The 25,100-nt window shown below is 54.6% G+C and overlaps 7 protein-coding genes across 7 annotated transcripts in view; 1 reads left to right on the top strand and 6 right to left on the bottom strand.

The window, feature by feature from the left end:
* Positions 1 to 3,318, bottom strand: part of MAM_07166 (ankyrin repeat protein) — a gene marked incomplete at both ends in the record, with an annotated part of 4,849 nt that extends 1,531 nt beyond the window's left edge. The window contains 5 exons of the mRNA XM_040825964.1: positions 46 to 287; positions 353 to 940; positions 1,000 to 1,153; positions 1,241 to 2,565; positions 2,655 to 3,318. Of these exons, the coding sequence (XP_040676005.1) occupies positions 46 to 287; positions 353 to 940; positions 1,000 to 1,153; positions 1,241 to 2,565; positions 2,655 to 3,318 (2,973 nt within the window). The remainder of the gene's footprint in view (positions 1 to 45; positions 288 to 352; positions 941 to 999; positions 1,154 to 1,240; positions 2,566 to 2,654) is intronic.
* A 974-nt stretch (positions 3,319 to 4,292) lies between these two features.
* On the bottom strand, positions 4,293 to 6,778 carry MAM_07165 (Cupin, RmlC-type; the record flags this gene model as incomplete). The annotated part of the gene is made up of 5 exons (XM_040825963.1): positions 4,293 to 4,597; positions 4,657 to 5,024; positions 5,097 to 5,829; positions 5,885 to 6,346; positions 6,400 to 6,778. 5 exons carry the CDS (start codon positions 6,776 to 6,778, stop codon positions 4,293 to 4,295), a joined length of 2,247 nt encoding a protein of 748 aa, XP_040676004.1.
* A 742-nt stretch (positions 6,779 to 7,520) lies between these two features.
* MAM_07164 (50S ribosomal protein L27) lies at positions 7,521 to 8,473 on the bottom strand (the record flags this gene model as incomplete). Its single annotated transcript, XM_040825962.1, has 2 exons — positions 7,521 to 8,128; positions 8,269 to 8,473. The coding sequence occupies 2 exons, from the start codon at positions 8,471 to 8,473 to the stop codon at positions 7,521 to 7,523; spliced, it is 813 nt and encodes a 270-aa protein (XP_040676003.1).
* Positions 8,474 to 8,740: 267 nt separating this feature from the next.
* On the top strand, positions 8,741 to 9,181 carry MAM_07163 (uncharacterized protein; the record flags this gene model as incomplete). Its single annotated transcript, XM_040825961.1, has 2 exons — positions 8,741 to 8,918; positions 8,988 to 9,181. 2 exons carry the CDS (start codon positions 8,741 to 8,743, stop codon positions 9,179 to 9,181), a joined length of 372 nt encoding a protein of 123 aa, XP_040676002.1.
* A 1,040-nt stretch (positions 9,182 to 10,221) lies between these two features.
* On the bottom strand, positions 10,222 to 11,120 carry MAM_07162 (Protein phosphatase inhibitor 2 (IPP-2); the record flags this gene model as incomplete). Its single annotated transcript, XM_040825960.1, has 2 exons — positions 10,222 to 10,943; positions 11,051 to 11,120. The coding sequence occupies 2 exons, from the start codon at positions 11,118 to 11,120 to the stop codon at positions 10,222 to 10,224; spliced, it is 792 nt and encodes a 263-aa protein (XP_040676001.1).
* A 2,333-nt stretch (positions 11,121 to 13,453) lies between these two features.
* MAM_07161 (C6 transcription factor) lies at positions 13,454 to 14,872 on the bottom strand (the record flags this gene model as incomplete). The annotated part of the gene is made up of 1 exon (XM_040825959.1): positions 13,454 to 14,872. The coding sequence occupies one exon, from the start codon at positions 14,870 to 14,872 to the stop codon at positions 13,454 to 13,456; it is 1,419 nt and encodes a 472-aa protein (XP_040676000.1).
* Positions 14,873 to 20,756: 5,884 nt separating this feature from the next.
* MAM_07160 (ATPase, P-type, potassium/sodium efflux, fungal) lies at positions 20,757 to 24,147 on the bottom strand (the record flags this gene model as incomplete). The annotated part of the gene is made up of 3 exons (XM_040825958.1): positions 20,757 to 21,449; positions 21,521 to 22,962; positions 23,013 to 24,147. 3 exons carry the CDS (start codon positions 24,145 to 24,147, stop codon positions 20,757 to 20,759), a joined length of 3,270 nt encoding a protein of 1,089 aa, XP_040675999.1.
* Between the last annotated feature and the right edge of the window lie 953 nt (positions 24,148 to 25,100).

Here is a 25,100-nt window from a genome sequence, read left to right as displayed (position 1 = left end):
GGGGGGGGGGGGGGGGGGGGGGGGGGGGTGAGCGAGGGGACCTACGAGCACGCTGATGGCTTCTTCAAAGATTCGAAACACTTCCAGGTCTGGGTGGGACGAGCGGTCGAGAAGTACGCTGACGGCGTGGAGGGCAGCCAGGGCGGCCAGGTCGTGGGCGTTTTCGCACCGCCTCGTGAGGTCGACGTTGACTTCGTTGAAGATGCTGTCTCGTAGGTCGGCCTGCTGGTACAGCGGCCCTTCGATGGGGTCGCTCTCTCTCCTGGGGAAAAAGGACACGACCGTGTCTGCCGACGTCAGCTTTCTGTTCTTTCTGTGCACGGGGCGGGACGACATGGCGGCCGCTGCCTACGCGATTGCATGACCCAGAGCCACAACTGGTCTACCATCAGCACGTTGCCGTTCAACACTCTGTCGTCGTCGTCGTCGTCGTCGTCGTCGGCGTCTGGGCCCAGAAGCCGCTCGCGCCAGCTGCTGCCCGAACCTGAAGTCGGCTGCGTCTGCCCGCTCCCGCCGCTCTCTGAAGCCGCCGCGTTGCTCGAGCCCTGCTTGTTCAGCGCACCACCTTTTCCGTCGGGCGCGGGGGCCCGCTCCTTGGTGAGTTTGTACAGCATTTGGTCGTCATCGCGCGATCTGGTATCTCGCAGGGACGGATATCCATACTGGTCCAGCGTGCGGCGGCAGTTGATGGGCGGATCGTGGCCTAGATACTCCCAGATGACTTGGAGCTCCAGCGAATCAGACTTTGCGACCGTCTCCGGCACGGGCTGCGCGCGGCCCTGTGAGAGGCGTCGAATGATGGTGTTCCGGCGGCGGAGAAGTTTCTTGTACGAGTCAAAGTGGAGGTAGGGAAGAAACAAACAAATGTAACTCGAGTCGCCGTTTCCAAGGGGCGGTGAAAGGGACTGGTTCCCCCCCATGGACCGGCCTCGAGGCGACACTGCAAAGGTCAGGAGGCTGTACGGAACTTCAGTTTCGTCGTCTTGGTTGGTGTCTTACGGGTCCTGGGAGCGGAAAAGTAACATCCCGGCTTCGCATAATGCGCGTAGTGCTGCGCATGCCGCCCCCGAGTATGTCTCGTCATCCAAAAGTCCTGGCCGTACAGGGCTGAATAGTCCTTCTTGTACGATGCCTCAAGAGATTGCAAAACGCTCTACGAGACAAGTCAGTTCTGCAGCGTAAACACCACCTCCCTTCCGACTGGTGCCCTCGCATCAGCATCTTCTCTGCGGCAGCTCACCTTTACCCAGGTCGGGTTGTTAAACGGCACATGCACCCAGAGGAACTTGCGGCTCTCGACGTCCGGCTTCACAAACGCCATGGGCGCCTGATCCACAATCACCACTTCGCTCGCATCGCCTGTCCCTGTGTTGGTAAGCTTGCGAATAGCTACCACGGCTTCGGGCAGCCTTGGCGAATCAAGGTCCTCGTCATCGCTGCCGAGGACATCGCCTATAGAACTACGGCTTCGCGGGGAAAACGGTGGGAAGTCTTTGTACTCGAAGCGGGATCCGTCGCTTCCTAGGCTGAATGAGCGGCTAATGGAGCGGCCGCCCAGACGGCCTCGGAGCGGCGGCGAGAGGCGATCTACCGCAAGGTCCTGGTCAATGTCTGCTCTCACCAGCGGCGGGGACCTGCCCAAGGGACTTGATCTCGGAGAGATTCCTCGCGATGGGGGAATCGTTGGGCCAAGAGGTGTAGCAACCGGTCCCGGACGGGTGCCTGGTGAACCGGCATCCAGAGGCCGAACCTTCGGTGACACGGGAGACGTTGCAGCCCCCGTTCTAGACACGGCGTCTTGAATCCCCAACGCGTTCTTGACCGTCGTGGGATCCGCGGCCGCGGCCGGCACGGGCGCAATCTCGCTCCCCTCCTGGGCAAGAGGCGTCCTTCCACCACGTCCCAAAAGCCTCCCTCCCTCCGGACTAGCCTCCACCTCGTTGAGCCGCTCGCTCAAACACCCATCAGGGCCCTTGCTCAGGAACTCCCTCAGCGGCAGCCGGGTGCTCCAGGCCCTGACGATCGGACAACCATCGCCCTCGAGCTGGCCTTGGCTAGGCGGCGGACCGTCAAAGAACCCATGAACCTCGACGTTTACCTTGTGCTCCAGCCCCAGCCTCCACTGACCGCCGAACTTCTCTGCACGCACATTCGCATCCGCGTGGCCAATTTGGTGGGCCAGCTGCTTGAGAAACATGTGCAAGGTGCGGACATTGTGTCTCCCAAAGGACGCGATATTGGCATGGTCGCTCTGTAACGGGAATATGCGCTCCTGTCGCATGCCCAGAATGGCAGAACTCATGGACGCAAGCGGTGCCGTGAAGTAGACTTCCCTCGACTCGGATGCCGAAGTCGCGCTCCCCCCGGGGAGACGCGAGTCGATGGTCTCGTAAAACGTCCACACCTGCAGGTCGTTGGAGACGGCCTTGAAGTCCTCGTCGGCGCGGATGAGCAGGCTGTTTCCCACACGGAGGTCGTCCGTCACCGAGGCAGGAAGGGGCGAGGACAGCTGGAGCAGGTTCTGAATGCTGCATGCCAGGCTGGGTAGGGAAAAGTAGCTCGAGCCTTGGTGAGGTGTTCCTGTCCGCGTCCACTGGTGAGCATCTCGTACTCCCTGGGGCGAACCCGTGGCGACGGCGATTCGGAAGACTCACCAAAGAATGCTACACCATAGCACTGCCTTAGAATGTTCTCGTATCTTGCGTCCCTGCCTGCCTTGACAAGCGCCATCTTGACCACCAGCCCGCCGACGCTGTGTCCAACAAACACAACCGGCCGCTCGTCGTGCTCGTTCTCACGCAGATGCTGCAGGTTATGCAGCAGGCCGTCTGCGAGCGCACTCAGAGTCGTGTCCTCCTCGATTTGCGGATGCTCGTACAGCAAGATGCGCGCCTTGTCGGCCTCCCGTCGTATGCCTTGCCTCACCCACGAAGGCGCCGGCCGCTCAGAGTCGTCTTTGACTTGGGCGTCTCTCATGGACAGAGCGCCGTAGTAGCGACCCATGAGGCCATCGCGGCTCCAGCTGCGCAGGGGATGGCCGCCGGGGCAAGGAACCGCAACGACGTCGACGGTGGTTTCGTCGTGGGTGAGGTGGCCCTCGGGATCGATTGTGAAGCGCAGCTGGGAACTTTGACGGCGGACGGCGGCGTCTCGCTTGGGATCGGACCCGGAGTCAGAGGCAGGCGTCCGTGAGGCTTGTGAGTCAGGCGATGGGGGCCGCGGTGACTGCAGAGATGCCGCGCCTTGACGGTCGAAGACGCGCGGACTTCCAGGATTGACGGCAAGCGCAACGGGCGAAGTCGCTGAGCGGGAAAACATAGCTGGCCGAGTTGCTCTGACGCGCTATGCAGCCCGGTGCTCAATGTGCGCGGTGCCGGTGCCCGGCGCCCAGGTTGATCGGTTCGTATATGTACGGGTATCGGTTTTGAAGCCCATCCGCTGTTCAAACGACACAGGCGGCTCAGTTCGGATTCAGGATATTGACGCGAGCAAGAATGGTTCCAGTCCAGACAGAGGAAACAAGATAGAAGCGAACGTAAGAACAAGGCTTAAAACCTCCGCTTTGTGTCCATCCCCTACTGCGGCTCGTCACATCCCATGGCGTGTGTCATGAAGCAGCAAGTCACGACCCTCGATTGCAAACACGCAGCAGGCCGCTACTCGCCTCATGTTATGCGACGTCTCGACTCGTGCTTGTTCCATCGTTGAGAGTAGGGGGGGGGGGGGGGGGGGGGGTTGATGTTCATGTTGCAAGGTTGGGGCAGCTCATGTGAGACCGGGGCGCAACCTCGTGATGCTCGTGCCTCGTGAGTCGTGATTGGCCCCGCGTGGTCGGGAGACCGACTCGGGAGACGGGTGACCGACCTGACTACCTTCGCACGCAAACAATGCGACTTGATTTTGAACCCGCTATGATCATGAGACCCAGGGCAGAAGTTTGTTCAGTAGATGGCAGTCTCAAGGCATCAGGTCGATCCGACTGGAATGACACACTTTGGTACTAGAGGTCCGTAGTTTCCAAACGAGACGATGTAGTTACATGCCCCAGCCAAGCACCTCAATACCGACCAAGTCAGGCAGAATGGCAGATTCAAAAGGGCATAAAGACCCGTTAACAATAACCACCATGCAGGCTGCAAGTCCAATACTATACAATGCTGAGCAACCACTCATACGTGCTGAAGACTCCTTCAGCCACCATCGATGATGACTCCGACATTCAGGCGCACGCTAAAGCGAATCATGTCCGTCCCTGGATGGGGTAAAAAAAAGAAGAAGAAGAAGAAGAAAATCTATGCAAGCTCATAGTCCTTGACCGTCGTGCAGTGAACCACGGCCTCAAAGTATATCCGATTCTCAATGAGACAATTCTCGCCTGGCCGGACGGGGAAGGCCCCGTTTGGGCCCAGCTGCACCGCTTTGCCGCCCGTCTTGACCTTTACTTTTCCCGACGCCACTGAGAATACTTGCATTCTGTCCTTTTGCACCTGCACCTTGTACGTTTGACCTGGCCGGATGGTGAGCACGTTGAAGCAAACGTCGGGTGATATTGTGATGGGCGTTGAAGAAGTGAGGAAGGCGCCGGAGTACGCTACATCTGTGGACTGGTCAGCTTGTAAAACTCTTGAAACACGTCATGCATGTGGTGTTTCATACTTCGGGTTGAGTCCTCGCTTGCCACTCGTCCAGGGGCGATTTCCCATGCTTCCAACTCATAGTCTGGTGTGCCGAATTGTCCTTGCTGCTGGATGCGTGTCGCAGGCTCCAGCTGCGTATCATCAGACTGCTCGCTTTGCGCTTTTCTTTCTGCTTGAACCCGCTCCCCAAGGTCCCTGTCCACGTGGAGGCGGTTAAGCACACTTTGCCTCACGGCCCGTCGGCCGGCCAGGGCATGCTCGCTTTCTCGCACGAGTGGCGCGGGAGAAGATTGCTGTCGACGCAGGGACGCTTCTTCTGATGGCCGTGGGACGGGCATCTCGGCTAATGAGCGTGCCGAGGACGCCCGTGTTCGGCTGTCTGCTGCCCTGGCCGCTGTCTGCAGCTCACATTGATCCGGTCTACATGTAATAAGGGCCATATATGCGCAACCAACGCACCTGTTGTGGGGAGAGAACATCCTGGCTATACTCGGTTCCGATTGTATCGAGCTGGGTAGCACGATGCATTGTTTCGATAAACGCGCGAGAGGTCCTGTGGCAGCATGGCAAGCCCGCGAGCCGAAAAGTTCGTCCCCAACAATGTAGGCAACAGCGCAGGCATAAATTTGTGGAGAGAGCTCTCCTCTTTCGTGTCTGTCCAAAAATTCCTTGGGTAGATCTCTTTTTCGAGGCAGCCTCAGCATCTTTACAATATCAGGCCGCGTGGAGGTCCTACGACCGAAATGAACTTCCGCCATATACGCAACAGGGTTCATGAACCGCATGTATGGACCTCCACGGAATTCTGGCATGAAACGTCGCTTACTATCCTGGTGTATTTCTGGCTCGTCCCATTGGCGTTTAGCCACCCTGGCCTCGTGACCGGGAAGACGAGGTTCAGCGGGCGGGGGAGCCGTACTGGGTATTGAAACCTGTGATACAACAATGCCTGGTGAGCATCCCGAAGCGTTTTTGTATGGTTTGATTTTCGAGAGGGTTCCATCTCTATTATCGTTGAACATCATGTTGTTGTGACTAGCTCGCCAATGTCCAGATATCGAATACAGGGTCTTCAAGATGCGTCGACAGTCTCGAACAGGGCAGATGAACGGAAACAAGGGGTCAGTGTGTAACTTATACCCCTCTGGTATCAAGACTCCCCTTGTTGCTATCTCCTTTCTCGTATATGGATCTGGAACTCTCGAGTTAGCGTCGGATTCACATTTGGGACACGGCTTCTCACGCACCAAAATAGATTGTGTATTGCCTGCCATCCGTGGCAAGTTCGATCGGCCTGGCGCAGGCCGCCTGCTCCATAGACGTAGCAAATGCTCCAGGTGACGTGGCAGGTTGAGCTTTTTCCTCTGTCAAAAACTGGCGTGTTTGCTCCAGTCTTGTACTCGGTGTACCAGAAGCTGCCGCCGGCGTTCTCATGTCCGGACGTTTAGTGACGGAAGCTGAGCTACACGTCGTCTTCTCAATGACCTGCACCGCGGGAGTGCTTTGGCTTGTAGTCGGCGGAAGTGGAACAGGCGTACTTATGGAGGGAGGACCTGAAGCTGGACGTGCAGGAGGCGCGGGAGGCACGGGACGCGCGGGAGGTGGGACAAGAGATGTAGTGTATGGAAGACTCGGTCGCCCTAGTTGACTAGAAACAGGTGTCGGCAATAAACCAGGTGCTGCAACTGTAGAAGGCAGCGGAACAGGTGCTTGGCAGCGTCAGCAGAGGTGTATCTGAACAAGTGTGTAGATTTGAACTCACTTTCCTTGAGCCGGATGGCGGCAGGAATGGACGCTAGGGAGCTATCAGAGTCGAAACTCCCCCCCCGGCGGGGACCAAGAGGCTCATCTTTCAACTGCCCGTCGGCTGCAATCCTGGGCGCGTCGTGGCTTTTCTGGCGGTCGGTGACGTTGTTGGATATCACGACCTGTGACCCGTTCGCCAGCTCACTTTTCCCCAGAGTTGCGCTTGCTCCTGGACCGCTGTCACTAAGGGGAGAAATATGGCTCATTCCCGCCAGAGACTCCTCCTCGTCATCAGAGCTGCTTGACCAGTGTATCCCGTCGGCTTCCCAGGTCGGATCGTCTTTCTCGTCGTCTATAGGAGCCGGGGGTAGATCCGGCATCAAGGCCGACTCCATTTCCATACGAGGGCGGGAGTCGCGAGGATGTGCCCAGTGGCGTTTGAGAGGCTGAAATGATGAGTAAAATCTTATCCAGACCCAGCAGCCCTGCTGTGATGGCAAGATATCATGATCCTAAGCCGAAGCAGTGAATGGAAACGTGGGGTGGGTCAATGAATTTGAGCCTCGTACGGAATCAGGTGCTTCTGACAGCTCAATAGTAGGAGGCAGGGTCGGGCAGACAGCCAGAAATTTTTTCCCTGTGCCGTCTGGATGTACAAGCGGTCAGTTTGAAGCCGTGCGGCGCTTCGCGGGGTGGTTCATTGAAGGCGCTCGACTTGATTTGAGGTTTGAAATACGACGCGCGACGGAGCACCGCGTTACTTCGCGGCTAGTGGTGGGGAAGGTGCGACGCAGAGCGCCAACATGGCGAAATCAGCCTGCACACGTTAATCCAGTCAATTAACGTCGACTCAACAGCAAATCGAAAATCCACTCCTATATACAGAAACGGGCATGCCGGCACAACTCACATTTCGTTACATAACGATACGGAACACGATCGGGAGCAAGGCCACCTTGCGTCCCCAGCGTAACTACGTCCTTCACCACTCTTCGACACCCATACCACGAAACGCATAATCACCCACCCGCAACGTCGATTATTACAAAGGGCACAGTCAATCGTCTAGTGTAGTGCCCATCGGTATAATACAATGCCCGTCTTCTCGCTTCCGCCTAGTCTCCAATCCTCCTCCACCTAGCCTTGTTTACTCATCTTGGCAGCCTTCTTCGCAGCTTTCTTGGCCGCCTTCTTGCTGACAGCCTTGACGCCCTTTGCCTCCCCGCTCTCGACCCTCTTCCTCTCCGCCTTCCTCTGGCCCTCGAGCTCCCTCTCTCTCCTCCACCGCCTGTGCCTAAACCACTGTTTCCGCGTTCTGAACCGCTTCGTCCGCAGCCCCGTCGTCTGGGCCAGCCGGCCGATGCGCCAATTATCCTCGCGGTAGCTGTAGTCGGACCGCAACTTCAGTATCCTGTCCGGCTCCCCGGCCTCGACGCGGGTCACCTCAAAGGGGATCCCAGACGGCGACAGGGCGGGCTTCTCGGCCGCAGCACGGATAGGAAAGGCAGTCATTCCGAGGCGGCGCTTGCGCTCGGCGTGCTTCGGATAGGGAAGCGTGTCGGCCTTGTCGAAGACGACGCCGATGTATTTGCGGTCTGGGTGCAGCGACGGATCACGGTAGTACTTGACGTAGCCCGTGGCCATGGAGTGGATGGTGTGGTCGCGGCCCATGATGCAGTTCTCCCCCGGCCACCACTGCGTGCCGCGCTGTTTGTAAATGATGTTTCCGGGAATAACGTACTGATCTGCACGAGTAAGCCGTGGGTTCCAGAGCAAAGCAAACCCGAGCAACTCGGGGATACGAAGAGCCCAATTCAACAGGTAGACCCCGGTGCTCAATCAGGCCATCACCTCGTGACAAGAAAATGCAAAGAAATCCGCCTACCTCCTGTCCTCTTGGCTCCAAGCTTCTTCGGGATGCCCCTCTTGCTCTTCTTCTTATACGCGCCCTGCGCCTTGACCGAAGCATGCCGTCTCCCCCAAGCCAGCACGTTCGCCAACGGAGCGCCCCCCAAAGCAGACACTCCCGTACCAGTCGGTCGGGCAATGCCCACGTAGTTCGCGGCCGCAGCCAACAGCGGCCGCCGCATCGTGAGAAACCGCATCGTAGCGTGCCCGGTCATCAATGGACATGCTTGGAACTAGAGAGCTGTCCACGCTTCCCTCGTCCCGGACGCAACGTCCAAGATTTTTGCTGAGTCAGCGCCCCGCCCTGCATCCCCTGCCTTCGCTATCGATAAGCGCAACGGACACCTCATCGTCAGAAACATGATTTTCGATCAGCCAACCCTCTCCATTCGAAGCGCGATACGAAAAAAACCGCCAAAAAAATATTAACACAGAAGAGCGTCGGCAAGATGCAGCTCCTCATACTGCTCATGTCACTCTTCGCCCTGGCCACCGCACAGTTCGACTTCTTCGAACACTTGTTCGGCGGGCACAACGCCCACGAGCACCAGCAGCAGCAGCAGCAGCAGCAGCAGCAACAGAACAACCCCAGCGACGCGGGACTCTACGTGTCACGGTACGAACAATGTACGTATTCCTTTTGCTCTTTTTTTGGCCTCGTCCAGCAGCCTTCTGGGGGCGCTAATTTCCCACCAGCCCACTGCGACAAATACCTCTGCCCCGACACCCTCGCCTGCGTGCACTTCCCGCACCACTGCCCCTGCCCCTGGGCGGCCAACGAGGACAAGTTTGAGCTGGGCGAGGGGACGAGGGTGTGCATCTCAAAGGGGGGGTTCAAGGCCGGCGAGGCGGCGAGAAAGATCGAACTTGCGCGCAAGGGATGGCTATGAGAGGGATGGGGTCGCATTCAGGCACGTCAAGACGACGGTGATGGAGCCTTTTTGGACGATGTGTTGATCCGACATGAGCGGGATACGGCGCAGCCAAGGTGAATAGAAGGCTGGAATATATTTTATATATACATGTTGTGTGAACACACGCACGACATGCCAGTGACAGTAGAGTTTGTTTCTTGGTTAAAAAGAAAAAAGAAGAGAAAGGACACAAATCTAGGTGGTACGCAGATTTTACCAGGAAATTTCCTAGCTACTCATCGGACTAAGATAATTCGGATGCGATCGCATGGCTATCATTAGAAAACTCTATAGCTACGTCTCCATTACCCTCCTGCTCCCTCATTCAGGGACTTCGTAATCCCAGTCCAGACAAGAAGAACTCATACGTTTTGGCGACGCGTCCACAGGAAGGAAGAGGGTCGGTCTGCGTGCCGACGTCCAACATGGCCCGTCGCCGACGAATTACAAGGGGGAATAAAATCAAAAACCGATGGCGTCTTCCGTTAAATGCATGTCTTCGTTTCTGCAACCTGTTTCGTTTACGGGCTGGTACGGAGGAACCAGATGTCGAAGGGGATACGGTTCCAATGTCTGGATGTTGTATTCCCTTTTCTTCCTGGCGGTTTATATAGGACAGGCTACGTAAGGAAACGAGTGATAGGAAGCTGAGTCCTGGGGATGCTGCTTTCGGTGTGTGCGATGAGGTCTGGGGTGAGACGTTGGCTTCTTCGGCACGTGGGCGTGAAGTTTCGCTGTGTATTGATGATAACGACAGTCGGCGGAGAAAGGATGGCGACGAGGGCAATGCCGTGGACAAGCGCGGTGACTGGCCGCTTTGTCCAGGTGATTTGCTTGCTTCTGGCTGTCCGTAGCCAAGCGACGGTAGCGACGGCAGTGACATCCAGCTCAAACTTCGTGCAGTGGCAGGCAAAATTGGCGACAATCCGCCTGAAGCCTGTTCCTTTCCCTCCAAAATGGCATTGACCGCCACTTTGGCGGAGCTACGCCTCAGAAGCTTTCGCAATCTCCGACTCTTAATGTGAGCCATTTGGCAGTGGAGGCACCGAGGGCACTTCGTCTTCGTCGTCGTCGTCATCGTCCGGTATGGAGTCGGGCGCGCCGAGGAGTTGAGCGACGTTGTGCATGTCATAGTGCTTCTTGCGCAAGGCTTCAAACTGGCGGTGCTTTTCACGCTCTTCTGGCGAAATTCCCACCAGCTGCTCCTCGGCGGAGGGGGTGGCATCTTGATCGTCCACATGAACCGTCTTTTCGGAGGGTTGGCGCGCATGTGGCGGAATGTCTTCTTTTGAAATTTCTTCCTCCGGATCGCCCAGGCTAAGGCCCGGAATGTCATCTTCACCGCCCGGACCTGAAGCTTGGCGCCGAAGACTACTACCCTCCATACTACCCTCGTCGTCGGATGGGTCCTCGGCCGGGTCGTAGTGCTTGGCATAGGGAGTCTTGGGCTCGGTTATTTTCATAGTAGAGGTGCGCTCCTGTTCCGTCAGGTAAAGGTTTGCCTCGTCCCACTTGAGGCGCTGCGACGATTCGGCTTGGCCGTCGGGATCGTGGGTGGACGAGCGGCGCGAACCAAATGGTCTGGTAGCGGAGGAAGAGGATCGTCGATGCCCAGCGTTGATCTGGGTGTTGGCAAGTGTGATTTCCTTGCCGGACATGGAACGCTCGCGGCCTTGTCGGGGGGACGTGATCGGCGGCGGGGAGGTGTGGGATTGACTTGAAGTATGCTTTAGGATACCTTGGCCGGTTTGTTAGCATTTGAAGTACGGCGGCATCCATGTGTTGGAATGTCATGAGAAACATGAATCAAGCCGTTTGAAGGGAATCTTGAGCGGCACTGCTTACCTCTCGGACGTTGAGCATCATGTCCGGGAGGACTATGGACTGGAGCCGAATCTAGTGTAGTAGAAGTCATTGTGACGAGTTCTTCGGTAGCCTAAATAAATGTTGTTCGATCGACAGTATTGTGACGGCCAACGGCGCTTGAAAAGGGAGTTTGGCGATCAAGGTCAACTGGTCGTCGCCCGGCGCCCTGGCGGCAGGTGACTTGGAGAGCGAAGCTGGTACGGGTGAGGGAAGGCCCACGAGGTACGAGGAGTATAGCGCGGCAAATGCGCCCTGTGCTCGTGATGTACTGGTGTTGTTAAGTGTTGCCGGCAGCAGGCAGGCGACTGACCGACTGAGCGACTGAGGTTGGGCTGGGGAATGTCGATGATGTCTTGGAAGCCGGGGCACACGACACAGAACTACGTCGACGGGTACGGAGTAAATACTGCTGAGTAGGTACTTGGTACCTGAGCAGGAGGGGTTGAGGCGGGGCAGCGGCCTGTTCGCAATTGACTGACTTGACCAAGTCAACATGCACAATGATGTGTAGTCGCTCGAACCGTGGCAGTTGAATAAGTAGCTGTTCAGCTTTGTCAATCACTGAACAATCCGGGTCTCTGAAGCAGCATCAAATTGATGCTAGTGCCGACGACACGGGTACAAGGACAATGACGCACTCGGTTGACACCGCCATGATGAGGAAGAAAGTATCGAGTACCTGGGATACCTGGGTAGGTCGACGCCCTAGATGTGGCTGGTAATCGTGGCGCGTCCTGTGGCACACAATTTCCCCGTTCATTGACAAAACCTTGTTTGTCCACACGACTTCGCGCTCACACAACCTCGTGGTCATGCAGGAACTAAAAAACAACGTCGTGCACCTCAGCATTGTGCAACTTGTGCTAATTCTGACCGATACTCTGAAGCCACCTAGGCATGCAAACCTGATCGAGAGTGACCACCTCGTCGAGTTCCAACGTCTGCCCACCGTCGCCAAAGAACTTGCCTGCCTTGGCGCATAGCCAGCTTCAAGACACAAGATGGCACCCATCTAGCACAGCAATGTGACAACACCATAGACATACCGAGGTATCTTGTCGTTTCTCTCCAGAATTTGACAACCTCTCCAAGGGCCCATATGCAGTAGGATCTACGCTGCCCACCGCTTCAAACTGCAATACTTGCCTGCAGTCATCCCATCGACTTCAGCCGTCAGCAATACTATTCCCCAAGCCGTTGGTCAGCTCAGGGTGCTCTCGACCAGGGTTGCGTAAGGCGCCATGTGTCATGCCGCCAACCTGCCAGCTTTGCCGTTGCAGCAGTCGGTGGCAATACCGCGTACGGGAGTATGCAAGCCCGTGACGATGCGATGCGATACGTATATTGGCACAAACTATATGTGGCGCCATGAAATTGCAACATTGACAATGCCTCAAGAAGCTACCGAGTGCTTGGATGTCAAATGTCAGTCTGCATGGCCTTCCAAGTAGCCACCACAAAAGTACGTCGCATCCGTGGACCCGGCGAGTCGAGCAGTATTGCATCTTCTGTTCGACACCACGCGCTTCGAGTTCGGATAATTCAGTCCAGCCTCATCATGCCTCGGCCCGTGATTGTAAATTCAACCTGGCCCGCAAATGTGCTTGACTTTCCCGGAACGTTTGGCCATTTGCGGCAGAAAGTTGCTGAAAGCTAAACCCCGCCCTCGTTCACGATAAACTTGAACGTGAAATGCCACTTCTGCGTGGGTGGTCGTGGCAATGCTGAAGAATGAAGTATATTTGCCCAACCAATCCATCCTTGTGCGCCAGCATCGACGTCGTGACTCGTTTGTCAGGACTCAGTAGCAAAGTCAGCCTCCTGCCAATGCCGCACAAAACTCAGCCTTGCGAAACAAGATTTACAACAACATGGGGTGGCTCATTACATCAAGAAATAAAATAATCGTCGAATGGCACTCTCCAGCATGAAATGATGACCAAGTTCTCTCCGCGGATATCAAGCCCAGTCGCCACGGACAGAAAGTGAGAGGCGAATTGGTCTACAGTGTACCTTCATCCTGGGCTATCACCACCGCCACATTACATCGACCACTTCGAAGAGACAAACGACAGAAAGAAGGAAAGAAAAAGAGAATGAGTGGAGCGAGAAATAGAGAACAAGCTTGCTGCAGTAACAGAGGGGTACGCCAACGTCTGGTCTTAAGACGTGCGAGGTCGCATTATCATACGTCTCCGCCCTAATATTTCTCGGGCCGACATATCATTACGTTCCTTCAGTTCAAAATTTATACAAAGTATGAGACGTACAATCATAACTTTCCGGTAGGATCCGTTTCTTCAACAGCGCTGTTGCGTAGCCTTGGGCCTGTATGCTTCGCTGATACTGGACTCGGCGATACTGGTCTCGGCGATAGACACGTCATCGAGCTTGTCCAATCTCGGGAGACTTAGCCTGTGCTCCAGGAGCATCCAGAATCACCATGAGAGCTTTCAAGATTTGGTATCCCGTCCGCCAGCACACACTCCTCTCTTGCTCTCCCGCCCAAATGTCAACACAGCTAACGAGCGTCTCGAGGATAAGTTGTCGAGGGGGTATGAGACATCCGGTGGCGGCTGCTTCGCTCAGCGGAGCATCCTGACGTAGCATGTGTACGCACGTGGTCAGGGTCGCTGAGAAGATATCAAGAACAAACGGCCGGCCCACCAAATCATGTGGTTGAGGGGCGTCTGGGTCCCAGAGCTCACGATAGTGAAACAACAGGGCGAGCGAGCACTCCATTGATGACCAGTAAGATTCCGGAAACAAGGTAGGTCCGTCCGCGTGCAGAGCAAACGGTCGGTGCATGACCATGAGGCATCGCCTTAGGAATATGTCGACGGTAATGCGTTGTAGAGGCGCTTGGCAAACACGCTGGGCGTGTCCCATCAGCTCTCGGAGCTGCGTGTTATACCGCAGAACATCAGGGTAGGATATGGGGTCTCGTTTCGAATTCATCTGCGCAAGAATGTTTAGTACAATGGGAAGGCTCTGAAAGAGGACCATCTGAAGACTGTCCGGGGCTCGCCAGTTTGGCATATTTCTCTGGCCACCCAACTCTTCCGGCCGGGTCAATGGCGGCATCCCCGTGCACATGGAGACTTTGATATCAAGGTACAGAATTGTGAGCCACAGCTTCCGCCGTATTTCTTTTTCTATAGGGTCCCTTAGCTCTTCGTCGTTGTCGTTGCGTTCTTGAGGCAGACCAAGAATGAAGGAGAGGCGAACCAAGTGGCCCATGAGTGTGTAGGATGAATCCATAGCCCAACACGTAGCGTTGCAAATCTGCTTAGCTACAACCATGAGCGCGAACGCCCTGACCGTACTGATCGTGGGGCGGAACATGAAGGGCGTCTGCATGATGCATGCCTCAGCGGCCATCATGAATTCTATGGCAATGGGAGGATCGGTTCCGGATGTGAAGCAGCCCAGACCGAGGACCATGAGCAGTTGCGCCAGCCAGCATAATCCGACGGCATTTGGATCTTGCCAGTAGCGATCGACTTCCTCTCGAAATGTTGTCACGTCCAGAACAGGGTTCACCACATCTAGCATATCCGAGTATCGGTCAATGTATTCTTCAACATTATCCTTCTCGCCAGATATGAGTCTGGTGATGGCATCACGGGCATAGTATTTTGTGGCGCCGGGGGTGCCAAACGGGAAATTTCCCGGCAAGGAGAAATTAGCCAAGCAAGCATTTGTAGCTACGCCCTCCAGGATCTTAGCAAGGGGCGAGTGTGTCATTGGGGTAAGGGATCCGATCTGGAGCGAGAAGAGGGATGCGTCAGTAATGCTCATGGCTGGAAGTAGGCACACAAAGCCTTCCATTCGAGGCGCGGACACTGGGATTGCAACACACCCTAGCCATCAATTCTCGCCAGTGGCTCGACCCTCGCACTTTGTGAGTTATCTGCCACGGCGCCAACTGAGGTTTCTTGCTGTCTGGATCTATCGGCCCCCCGGTCGGTGCGGCAGGGCAAGGGAATTTGCCGCCGTTTGGTCCTTTGTTGTAGCTGTAGTAGCATTCCCGCCCGTTGCCGCTAGATTTGCATCGTCCACATGGAAGCTCCTTATCACATTTGACTTTGAGGCGATGACAGCGGAGACAGCTAAGGCAGTTGCGCTTACGCTTGCGAACAATCCGTTGACCTTCTTGGTTACTCGCCGCATCCTCGGTAGAATTTTGAGCTGGTGTGGCGTCGGCAGTCGCAATCTGGTTTGGCTCTGGACTCTCGATGGTTGTTGTTGGCGAGATCAAGCCGTTCACTGCTGCTCCAAGGTGATGCTGTGAAACAGATGAGGCCGGTGAACGACCGCCGGCGGGCGAGCTGGCGGACGTGTCTCGTGTCATCAACATAGATCCTGATGTCTGCTTACTTGGATTCGATGGAGATGCTGAAGAGCTGATCGGTCCCGAAGTCGGCATTCGCGCATATCCTGCTGTGTTGCTTGTCAAGACTAACGAAGGCGCTTCCAAAGCATCGGGTCCCGGCGCAGTCGTTCCAGCTATGTCGAAACTACACCGGACTCCTGCTTGCACACATCGAGTACACGAGGGCTTGACGAGGTCGCATCGCCTCTTGAAGTGGCGACATCTGTCGCAAGTCTTGACTTCTCGCATATGTGGCATCCCTCTCACCGGGGGGCAGTAGATGAAGGATGACGGCGGCTCAATCTACACCACTTTGTGAGCACGATGTCGTCAAGAAGTATGGCGGCGGGAGGAGGCGACAAGGTGTCAAAAATCCCCTCCGCTCTTCGGTTGTCAAAGACTCAAAGTAAAATCGTATCCTGGAGGTTGCAATGTGACTGCGCCAGCGCCGGATCGCTGATGAAAGTCGCGCAAACATCCACAATTTCTGTTCAACCCTGCCTCATCTCACAGAACCGTGTGCTAAGAGACGTCAAATCTCAATGTTCTTGAACGCCAGTTGGCGCTTCTGCGGCGAAAGGCTCGGCCAGACTGTGGCCTCTACCACCTTTGAGGGGGAGGAAAGTGAAGTCGGGCGAGCCAGCAGGCCGCGCAGAGGCTGATGGATGGACGATTGGCAAAGCAGGACTGCGCAACGCTACGCGACAACGGGTTATGCGGACGGCAGCCGAGACTCATGGGTAAATGAGGAGCCAACTGAGATCTCTGGGAAGATATTCAGTGACCAGGGCTCTTAGTGGTCGCAGGAGATGGAGGAGGCGCCACCTCGAAGAACCTTGGAGCTATCGAGCATGTACGGAGGCGTATGTATCATTATCGTCTGCGTGCAGCCTGGCAAGCAGTGTGCGGCGAGATGGAATACCTAGCAAGTCGGCTCTCCTTGGCGAGGGTTGTAGCTTGTGGATGGGAGCTGATTCGATGTCACGATGGCAGGGCCAAGAAAAAGACCCCCCCCCCCCCCCCCGGCCAGACACACCAACTTTCAAGTTCCTATTGGTATCCCGACTGCTTCAGCAGAAAATATTGCTGCTGTACAATGCTCAGCTACAAGCAATTATCAAGTAGGATGTGGAACCGAGTGTTTACTGCAAAGACCAAGCACCTTCTGTGGCGTGCCAATATGCTTGGTTTCGTTGTTCAAGACCGTCTAATCCTTTTTAGGGAGCCATTCCTGCTGCTTGTGTCCATCAGAGCAGACAAGTAGTACTCTGTATGCAGGCATGGAGCACCCCGTAAGCAGTCCTTCGTACTCAACCATGACCAGGGGTCAGAGGGAATATCTTCTCGTTGGAGGGTCGCAACGACAATGGGGTGGTTAGAACGTATGAGCGTGGTGTGGAGACAACGAGTGAAAGCCGAAGAAGACATCCGGATGAATTGGATTCACTGGCCCACAACCCGGACACGGAACCGCAGGACTCTGGCGTGAGACCTGTGGAGCTATTCATGGGTGCCATGTCGTGGTGCATGGCCTGATGGCGGGCGAATGGGACCAAGAAAAAAAGGTGAATCTTGGCAGCGGCAACGCCCATGGAAACAGAAACGCCGTGGACCCTTGCGAGCATTGCTGAGGCACTGGAAATAGAGTTCGCGGTACGGAGCACCAGGTCCTGATTTATTCCTCTACGCTCTGGACTCGGTGTACGGAGTAGAGCAGAGCAGAGGTGGTCCAAGGCCGGTGGTTGCTCTTCATCCCTCGCCGCCATCATGTCATTACATAAAATGGCACTCGGGTGCTGGTCGCCGACCACCAAGGCAGGTCTTGTTTATTTAAATCAAAATCAGCCCGCACGGGGCGGCCTGGGATCAAGGAATCAATACTGCCCGGGCCTGGAACACACAACCTGACGCGTGGGCGACCAGACCTTGGCCCGGGTTGATTTTTTCGAGATGACTCGCTGAACCACGAGCCAGTTGACTGCTTTGCTCCTCAAGTTGAACAGGCCCGACGACTGTGCCAGTAGATATAAAGAAACGTGACACTGGACCAATGCTCCGGATGAGGCCGCCCGCCAATCTATCCGCAAACGCAGTGCCGCAGCAAAAGAGGTTGAATCTGGCAGCGGATATTGCCCTTGTCCTGAACGGTTGCTTTCGAGGATGGGGTTCAGTGGATAGCATCGTACGTCTCGACGGTACCCATCTGACTCCTCAGAGAAAAGCTTGCGAGCTTTACTTACTTCCATAGTAAAAGCTCGCAAGTGTCGTACCCGACGTCAAGGCAGGATTGGTCTGTCTCGGCCGAGTCGCAAGCAGATATCCTGTTGTTCGCTTCTTTGGTGACGGCGTTACGGAAACCGGAGAGGAGAAGCTGCAGGCTGTCGGAACGTTGAAAACAACTTTAGCCCGAGTAACTACTTCATGCCTGAGCGTCTTTGCAGGGGTGGTGACTCTATGAGAGACTCGTTCGGAGTACTCCGTACATGCTTTTATTATTCAGTCTTGGAAGCCTAGTGGTGGTGGCGGCAAAGCGACTCGGAAGCCAGGGGTTGATTGACGCCCACAATTCGGCACAGCGACAACGGCGACGCACCGGGCTGGCTGGATCGAAGAAGCAACGGACCAGACCGTCAAGTCAACCTGCAAACATAGACTTGTGACTGGCAACTTGTCACGGGCTTGAAGGGAGAATAAGTCTCTGGCATCTGCTAATGGGATTGGTTGGTGCCTGAGGCTCAGCGCGTTGTCCGAACTACGGAGCGTGAAGGGTTATCGAGTGTGGAGGCAGGAGTCCGCACTTCGCAGGTGCTTGGTTCTCCGTACTCCGCGTACGGAGTGTGTCCCTGCCATCTCGACTTTTGCCCGTGGGGGCATTCGTGGTGATGCAAGGAAGGATTTCATTGTCCAAATGGTGAATCGGCATCAAACTTTCAATATTTTCATCTTCGTGCTCCTTTCTTCCTCTTCGCCTTCCTTCCAGGAGCCATTTCGCCGTGTCCGCTGCGTCCTACCGATCCAACTTTGCTGATCAGCCCATCTGTTGGTCACCACCGTCCATCGGCCATGGAGTTGCATGCTCGCGCCAGGAAGCAAAACATACTTGAGTACTTCAGTATGCAGCTCTTGCACTGCGTACTTGAGTAGTAGTTACTTTGTACTACACTCGGGTACCTGTTATAGCGAGCTTGAGGTCTCATCCGCGTCGGCAAAAGAAAAGACGTGTGAGTCAAGCGCCACCCAGCACGCTTTCCAGCCAGACGTACTCCGTATAGATGTTGTTGTTCGACCGGCCCTTCCACAGTGTCTACCATGGAAGGAAGGCCTGTTCAAGGGTATTGGGGGATATCGTGAAAGCTCTGATGCAGTGGCATTGTTCAGCTCATCATTGGCTAGCTAGCACACAGTCAATACGAGACTTATCGCCCGGCTTTTCGACGGTTGTTCAACGTTGACGGGCTAAAGAGTAGCCACCGACAGCTTATTCCGAAACGAAAGCTAGAACTGTCTGTTACTCCGTACTGTCGTGCGTTCTGTTCTTCTACTTCTGCAATCACAGAGATTGTTGTCTCTATACCCTGGCAACAGAGACAGACTTGTATTCATACGGCAAGCTGCGCGACGCTAAACATCAGTGGGATCAATAATAAACGATGGCTCTGAGAGGGTCCAGAATGATCGTGCCATACATTGCAGTTTCTTGTCGTCGCCCTGGTCCTGGCCCCTGCGGTAAGCGCCCCGGTCGCCTTCTAGACACTTGTCCACGGCTCCAGAGAAGGGCACGGTGTTTACTTTGGCCCAGTCTGTGGCAGAATATATGTTATTTCGCCAGCCAATAAGTATACACTAATATATCGCGGTATATTCTAGTACCCGATAGCTCCGGTCAACTACTTTTTTGTCTCCCGCCGTACTCCGTACTAGTGCGCCCATTGGAACCTGGTGCCGTCGCTTCTATATCAGATTGAGCCGACCGACCGATGCCAAACATCCAGAGACTGAGGGCTTTCCTCGTTGCAATCGGATGCCACTGTCTGGTGTAAATGGGCGGTAAAGATCCCAGACAGACAGCCTTCAAGCATCGTTTGCTAGTCGACATCAGGCAAAGATTAACGGTCGCTAAAACCGACAGGTATATATGGACCAACCGCCTTTTTTTCATCCGCCGCACATACACAGCTAAGACGATATCGCCGGATACCGATGAGGACTGATTGCAAACACGGTCGTCCCTGAGCCTCCCCTGAGACACTCGTCGTCGCGAGCTCAGCCACATGGCCAAGGACGTAATAGACGTAATGACTCCTTCTTGTTGGGTTGCACAGTCTAGCTGAATGACCATGCTCTGCATGCATGACGCAGCACCAGTGTGGTAGGACACATGCAGAACTATTTAGGTAATCCGAACTTGACTCCTACCCTGGTGCTTTCTGGGACCACGAGGCATGATCAGACTGAAGATCTCGTTAGGCCTCATGATTCGGCCTCATGCTCAGCGTTTTGCTCCACGCAAGGCTTATATCCAGACGAATAGTTCTGACACGTCGATTCCAGACCGTTGCAGTAGCCCTACAAGCGTGGGGTAGCTCTGCAAAGTCGGCATTTACATCTCGCATCTTACAAGCCCCCAGCGTGTAAGTTACCACCCGAATCTTGACGGAGTAGCCACGATGACATCCGGGGCCGGCATCGAATGCGATTCCTATTGTTTCGTTTGGGGACGTTTCCATCAGAGAGCTACTTACGAGAGGATTCATCATCTATCTTATAGGCTCTTTAGTTGTCGCTTATGGTCAGTTCCGGCGCGTTGGCTCCATTTGGTGTGATCAAACCGGCGTAGTGCCTCGCCAAAGTGTCGATGCCCGGGCAGACGCCTCCACCTTCTACGCATCGTCAGTGCCACGGCAATGAGACTGCACAATCTGTCCATGACGGTTTACTTTCAAAAGGTCTAGAACGACCGTCTAGGCTATCTACTCTCACTATACACCATCTTCTACTGCGCACATTGTTGGCGACCTTGGCAATACGGAGCCTTTGGCTAGAGTGCGTCCTCGGTCTGCGAACCAGATCAAACTCACCGTTGCTATATAGTCCCACGGACAGTGTCCCAGTGCGACAATCTCCCTTTTTCTCAGGCAACCACATACTCTTACCATGAATCATCTTCTCCGCCAGCTCTGCTCTGCTTTGACGTGGTGAGCCATGCGTTGCACTTACCAACACAAATGACAGTTCCGCTGGCATTTGCACAATGCCGCTGCAAATGGAAAAGGCAGTAAAAATAAAGAACCTTCCCGCTTCTTCCTCATGTCAGAAAACCCCCTTTTCCCCACTGGCGCCGGCGTGACGACCCCTGGTTTCGTTGTTCGCTTCGCTGTCAAAGTTAGACTCGTCTTCGTCTTCGCCACTAGAGTGACCGCCTGTGAAGTAGTGACCGAAGGTGCGAGTCTCTAAATCAGCCATCACGTCCGTCATCTTTCTCGCTTGGCGGCGGTAATAGACTCTCTTAGCCCACTTCCAGGCTTCGATTCCCAAGAAGAAGAGAAAAGCCTCGACAAAGACAATGCTCCACTCCCAGCTTATACCAGCGTGCTTGAAGACGACCGTATTAAGACCAGGAATATAGATAACAGGGAACGTAGAGGCAAAGCCTGCGACAATGGCCCAGAACAGAAACTTGTTGCGCCAGACATCAAGGATCCATTGCGTAAAGTAGCGCTTGCTCTTCGGCTGCATGCGGAAGAAAGATCGTCGCATGTTCACCATTTCCCAGGCAAGGAACAGGGCAAACCAGGTAAGGCAGGCGAAGGTGGTGGCGCGGGCACGGAAGACAACCTTGCAATCGTCCGAGTATTCATTGTTGCAGTTGTCTCCGAGGTCAGCAGCGCCGTTACCAAACCCGTAGAGGACAATGACGAAGGAGGCGAGGCAGAGGGCAGACATCCAGAGACCGTAGACGACCATATCGATCAATAGTTCGGGTGTAAAGACGCCTTGCTTCAGCTTGGGGACTGTTAGTCATCATATTTCCACAAAGAGATGCCCGTGTTGAAGAAGATTGTGGGATGGCTTACATTTTGTGGTGGTCGCTGCATGATATCAGGAGCAGCAATCTCGAATCCAAGACCCATGTCAGGCATGCCAGAGGTGATCATGATGATCCAGAGAATCTCCACTGGGGCTAGAGGGAACACAGAAAGGTCACGCCGGTCCTTGAAGGCGAGACCAATCAACAGAGTGCATGCTTGGGCAACGTTTTCCGCCAGGACATGAAGAATAAATTTTTGAATATTATCAAACATGCGTCGGCCTTCTTCAACAGCATTGAGGATGGAAGCAAAGTTGTCATCAGTAAGCACGATATCAGATGCCTCCTTGGCAACATCAGAGCCTGCTTGACCCATTGCAATACCAACATCTGCACGTTTTAAGCTCGGCGAGTCATTGACGCCATCGCCAGTCATGGCAACGAAGCACTTTCGACTTTGAAGAGCCTCGATCATGCGAACTTTGGTCTGAGGGGCACATCGTGCCACAACGAGGGGAAGAAGCGGTAACTCGTCTATTTCCTGGTCAGTTAGTCTGTCCAAATCAGACGCTGCCATGACCATGGTTTTGGCGACGTCGTTAGCAATCTGGTTCATCTTGACTGGCAGAATGCCAACTTCTAGGGCAATAGCACGGGCCGTCTCGGGGTGGTCACCAGTCAGCATGTGGACACTGATACCAGCTTCATGGCACTTCTGTACCGAAGGGGCTGACTCTGGGCGGGGAGGGTCATAGAGACCTATGAGACCACGGAAAGTCAGATTTTGCTCAAACTCGCCGCGCTCCAACTCAGCCTCGTTTTCTCTGACATGGCGTATGTCAGTTCGACTCGCTAGGGCCAAGACACGGAGGCCGAGGCGGGCCATGGCTTCCATGTTCCTGATCACATCATTCTTGATATTCTCGGTGAGATTTTGAATCTCGTCACCTACTGCACATCTCGGACAGGAGGTCAGAAGACGTTCAACGGCCCCCTTGGTGAAGAGCCACTGCTTCTTGGTTGCCTTGTTCTCAAAAATTACACTCATCTTCTTCACATCGGAGTCAAAAGGAAACTCGGCAACTTGGAGCCATGGGGCTTTCTCGCCTGTGGAAAGGCGAAGGCGGTTCCAATTGAATCGTGAGGCGAAGACTTGAATGGCAATCTCTGTAGGGTCACCACGGCCATGCCATTCGTCATTTACCTTGTTAACAGTGGCGAGATTGGCAAGCGAGGCAATGTTAAGATACTCTCTGAGCGTAGCATCTTTGGCGACAGCTTCCGCGCCGTCAATAGTCTCACCGTCAGTGTCATTGCCACGAAAGTTGATATCCTTGGGTTGTGCGGGTTTGAGACCGAGCTGGCCGACTGTCGGATTAAAGGGCTCGCTGGTAGCGCCGACGGAGTATGTCCCTCGGCCAGGGATCCACGCTTTCTTGACAATCATTTTACCCTGAGTAAGGGTGCCAGTCTTGTCGGAGCAGATATCTACGGGCAAGTTAAGCGATTGATAAATTGTAAGGGGGTATGACGCTTACTAGAAACTGCGCCAAGGGCCTCAAGACTCTTCAAGTTGCGAACAATGACATGACGCTGGACCATACGCTTCGTACCGGCGGCCATTGTGATAGTAAGAACAACAACAAGTGATGCAGGGATCATGGACAAGCCAGTCGCGACGGCATAGATAACAACCTCTTGCTTGGTGTTGAATTTGTTGGCACCGAGAACAATAATGGCGCAGATGATTGCAGCGCCTAGCAAGAGCAAGGCGAGCTTCGAGAGCTTCCTCTGAAGGGGAGTTCCAACATTCACGCCGAGGAAGCGGCCAATAGCATCGGATAATGTGAGAGACCAAGCCTGCACCCAGCGACCAAGACTGGTGGTGCCGTCCTCCCGACGCTTAGGCTCACGTCGACGGGAACTCTTGCCACGAAGAGCAGCAGCAATCTGACCTATTTCCGTGTATAGGCCTGTGGCAAATACAACACCACGTGCTCGTCCCTTGGTGACGGTTGATGAACTGTAGGCAACGTTCAGGCGATCGCCTGGTCCCGTATCGACAGCGTAGGTTGGAACGGGTTCTTTGCGAACAGGGAGTGATTCCCCAGTGAGCAATGCTTCATTCGTCTCGAAGTTGACTGCCTCAATGAGACGGATGTCGGCAGGGATAGTGTCGCCCGTCTTCAGTTCAACCATGTCGCCGGGAACGATTTCGGCTGTTACAACGATCAGGTTGTTTCCATCTCGAATAGCCTGAGCAGTTGGAGAGCTGAGTGATCGGAGAGAGTCCATAGTCTTGGCGGCCTTGAATTCTTGGAGGAATCCCACAACGATGTTGAGAATAATGACAGCGGCAATGACGCCACCTTCGATCCAGGATTTGATGCCAAATGACGCAGCCATGGCCAGGATCAGTACAAGTGTCAAAGCATTGGCGATTTGCCCGACGAAGATCTTGAGAGGCTGAACGCCGTCCTGCTCCCCGAATTCGTTACGACCGTATTCTCCAAGGCGTCTCTCGGCTTCGTTGGTGCTAAGACCGGCCTCCACGCTGGCTTGGAGCTGACGAACAACCTCTTCGATCTCCAAGGCGTGGGCAGGGGCAGTCATGGGCTTGTTTGCTTGCCCAGACACATGCGCTTGCACATCGTCTTGTTCCTTGCCCCCCATGGTGCGGGAAAAATAATAATTATAAAGACTTTTCTGTCTTTTCGTCCTTGAGACTATCTTTTCGGCGTGCTTCTTCTCTTCTGCGAATAGAGGAGCAGGTTGTTTGTTGTATTTAGTAGCCACCCACGAAACAGCCGAATCAACTGCTTGGTAAGGCTTCAATCACGAGAACGACATATAAGAGGAAGGATTCAGAAAAAGCGCAGTGGCATCAGGATTAGGTGGGACGCATGGCCTTTTTAGTTGAAGATTTCATGGCCACGGTGGGTGACCTGAAGAACAGTTTGACGAATTGAAAAATAGACCCAGTTTGTGGCTTCATCCCTGTTAGGATGGGAATAGCGCCAATTCGTCAGTCTTGGCAATATGAGGGCTTTGGTGACGGGTGGTGTGGTGTACAGTGTGGCCCAGCCTTCTGGCGCCAAGTTTGTCGGAGATTCAAGCATAGAACTCGGATTGGTGCAGAAGCTATCGCTTCCAATGTCCACATGATGCAGGAACTTTCCAAGCCGCCATGTTTGCGTCCTTGGAGCGAGAGTCGTGTTTGAGGTCGGCGTCCCAAGTCACACCGTCGGGCAGAAATGCCGAAATGTCGTCCAACGAATCTATCGACACCAAATAATGGCGCGGTTGAGAAATGCATATCGCGAGGCCAGGGCCGCATACAGAGATGTAAGATGCAATAGAGGCTAGACTGCAATACATCTGAATTCCTCTGCATGTTAATATTGTGTCTTATTGTCGCCGCTGTTTTGGGTTCGCCTGCGGCCAAGTTTGGATTTCTAGAACCGCAGTGAGCGCATAATATCTTCGACCATCGTTCGTCTCTAGTTCTGTGAAGGCATCAGAGAGCTAGTAGCAAGACGCTCTCAAGGTTGAGCAAAGCGCCCGATGTTAGAATCGCCAGCGGGACATTCCTGAAATTCCTGACTATGCCTGACTTTGCGGTGAAG

Source organism: Metarhizium album (genome assembly GCF_000804445.1).
Source record: "Metarhizium album ARSEF 1941 chromosome Unknown scaffold_28, whole genome shotgun sequence".
NCBI classification, from domain to species: domain Eukaryota; kingdom Fungi; phylum Ascomycota; class Sordariomycetes; order Hypocreales; family Clavicipitaceae; genus Metarhizium; species Metarhizium album.
Note: the sequence above shows the minus strand (reverse complement) of the source record. Positions and strands in the feature narration are given on the sequence as shown.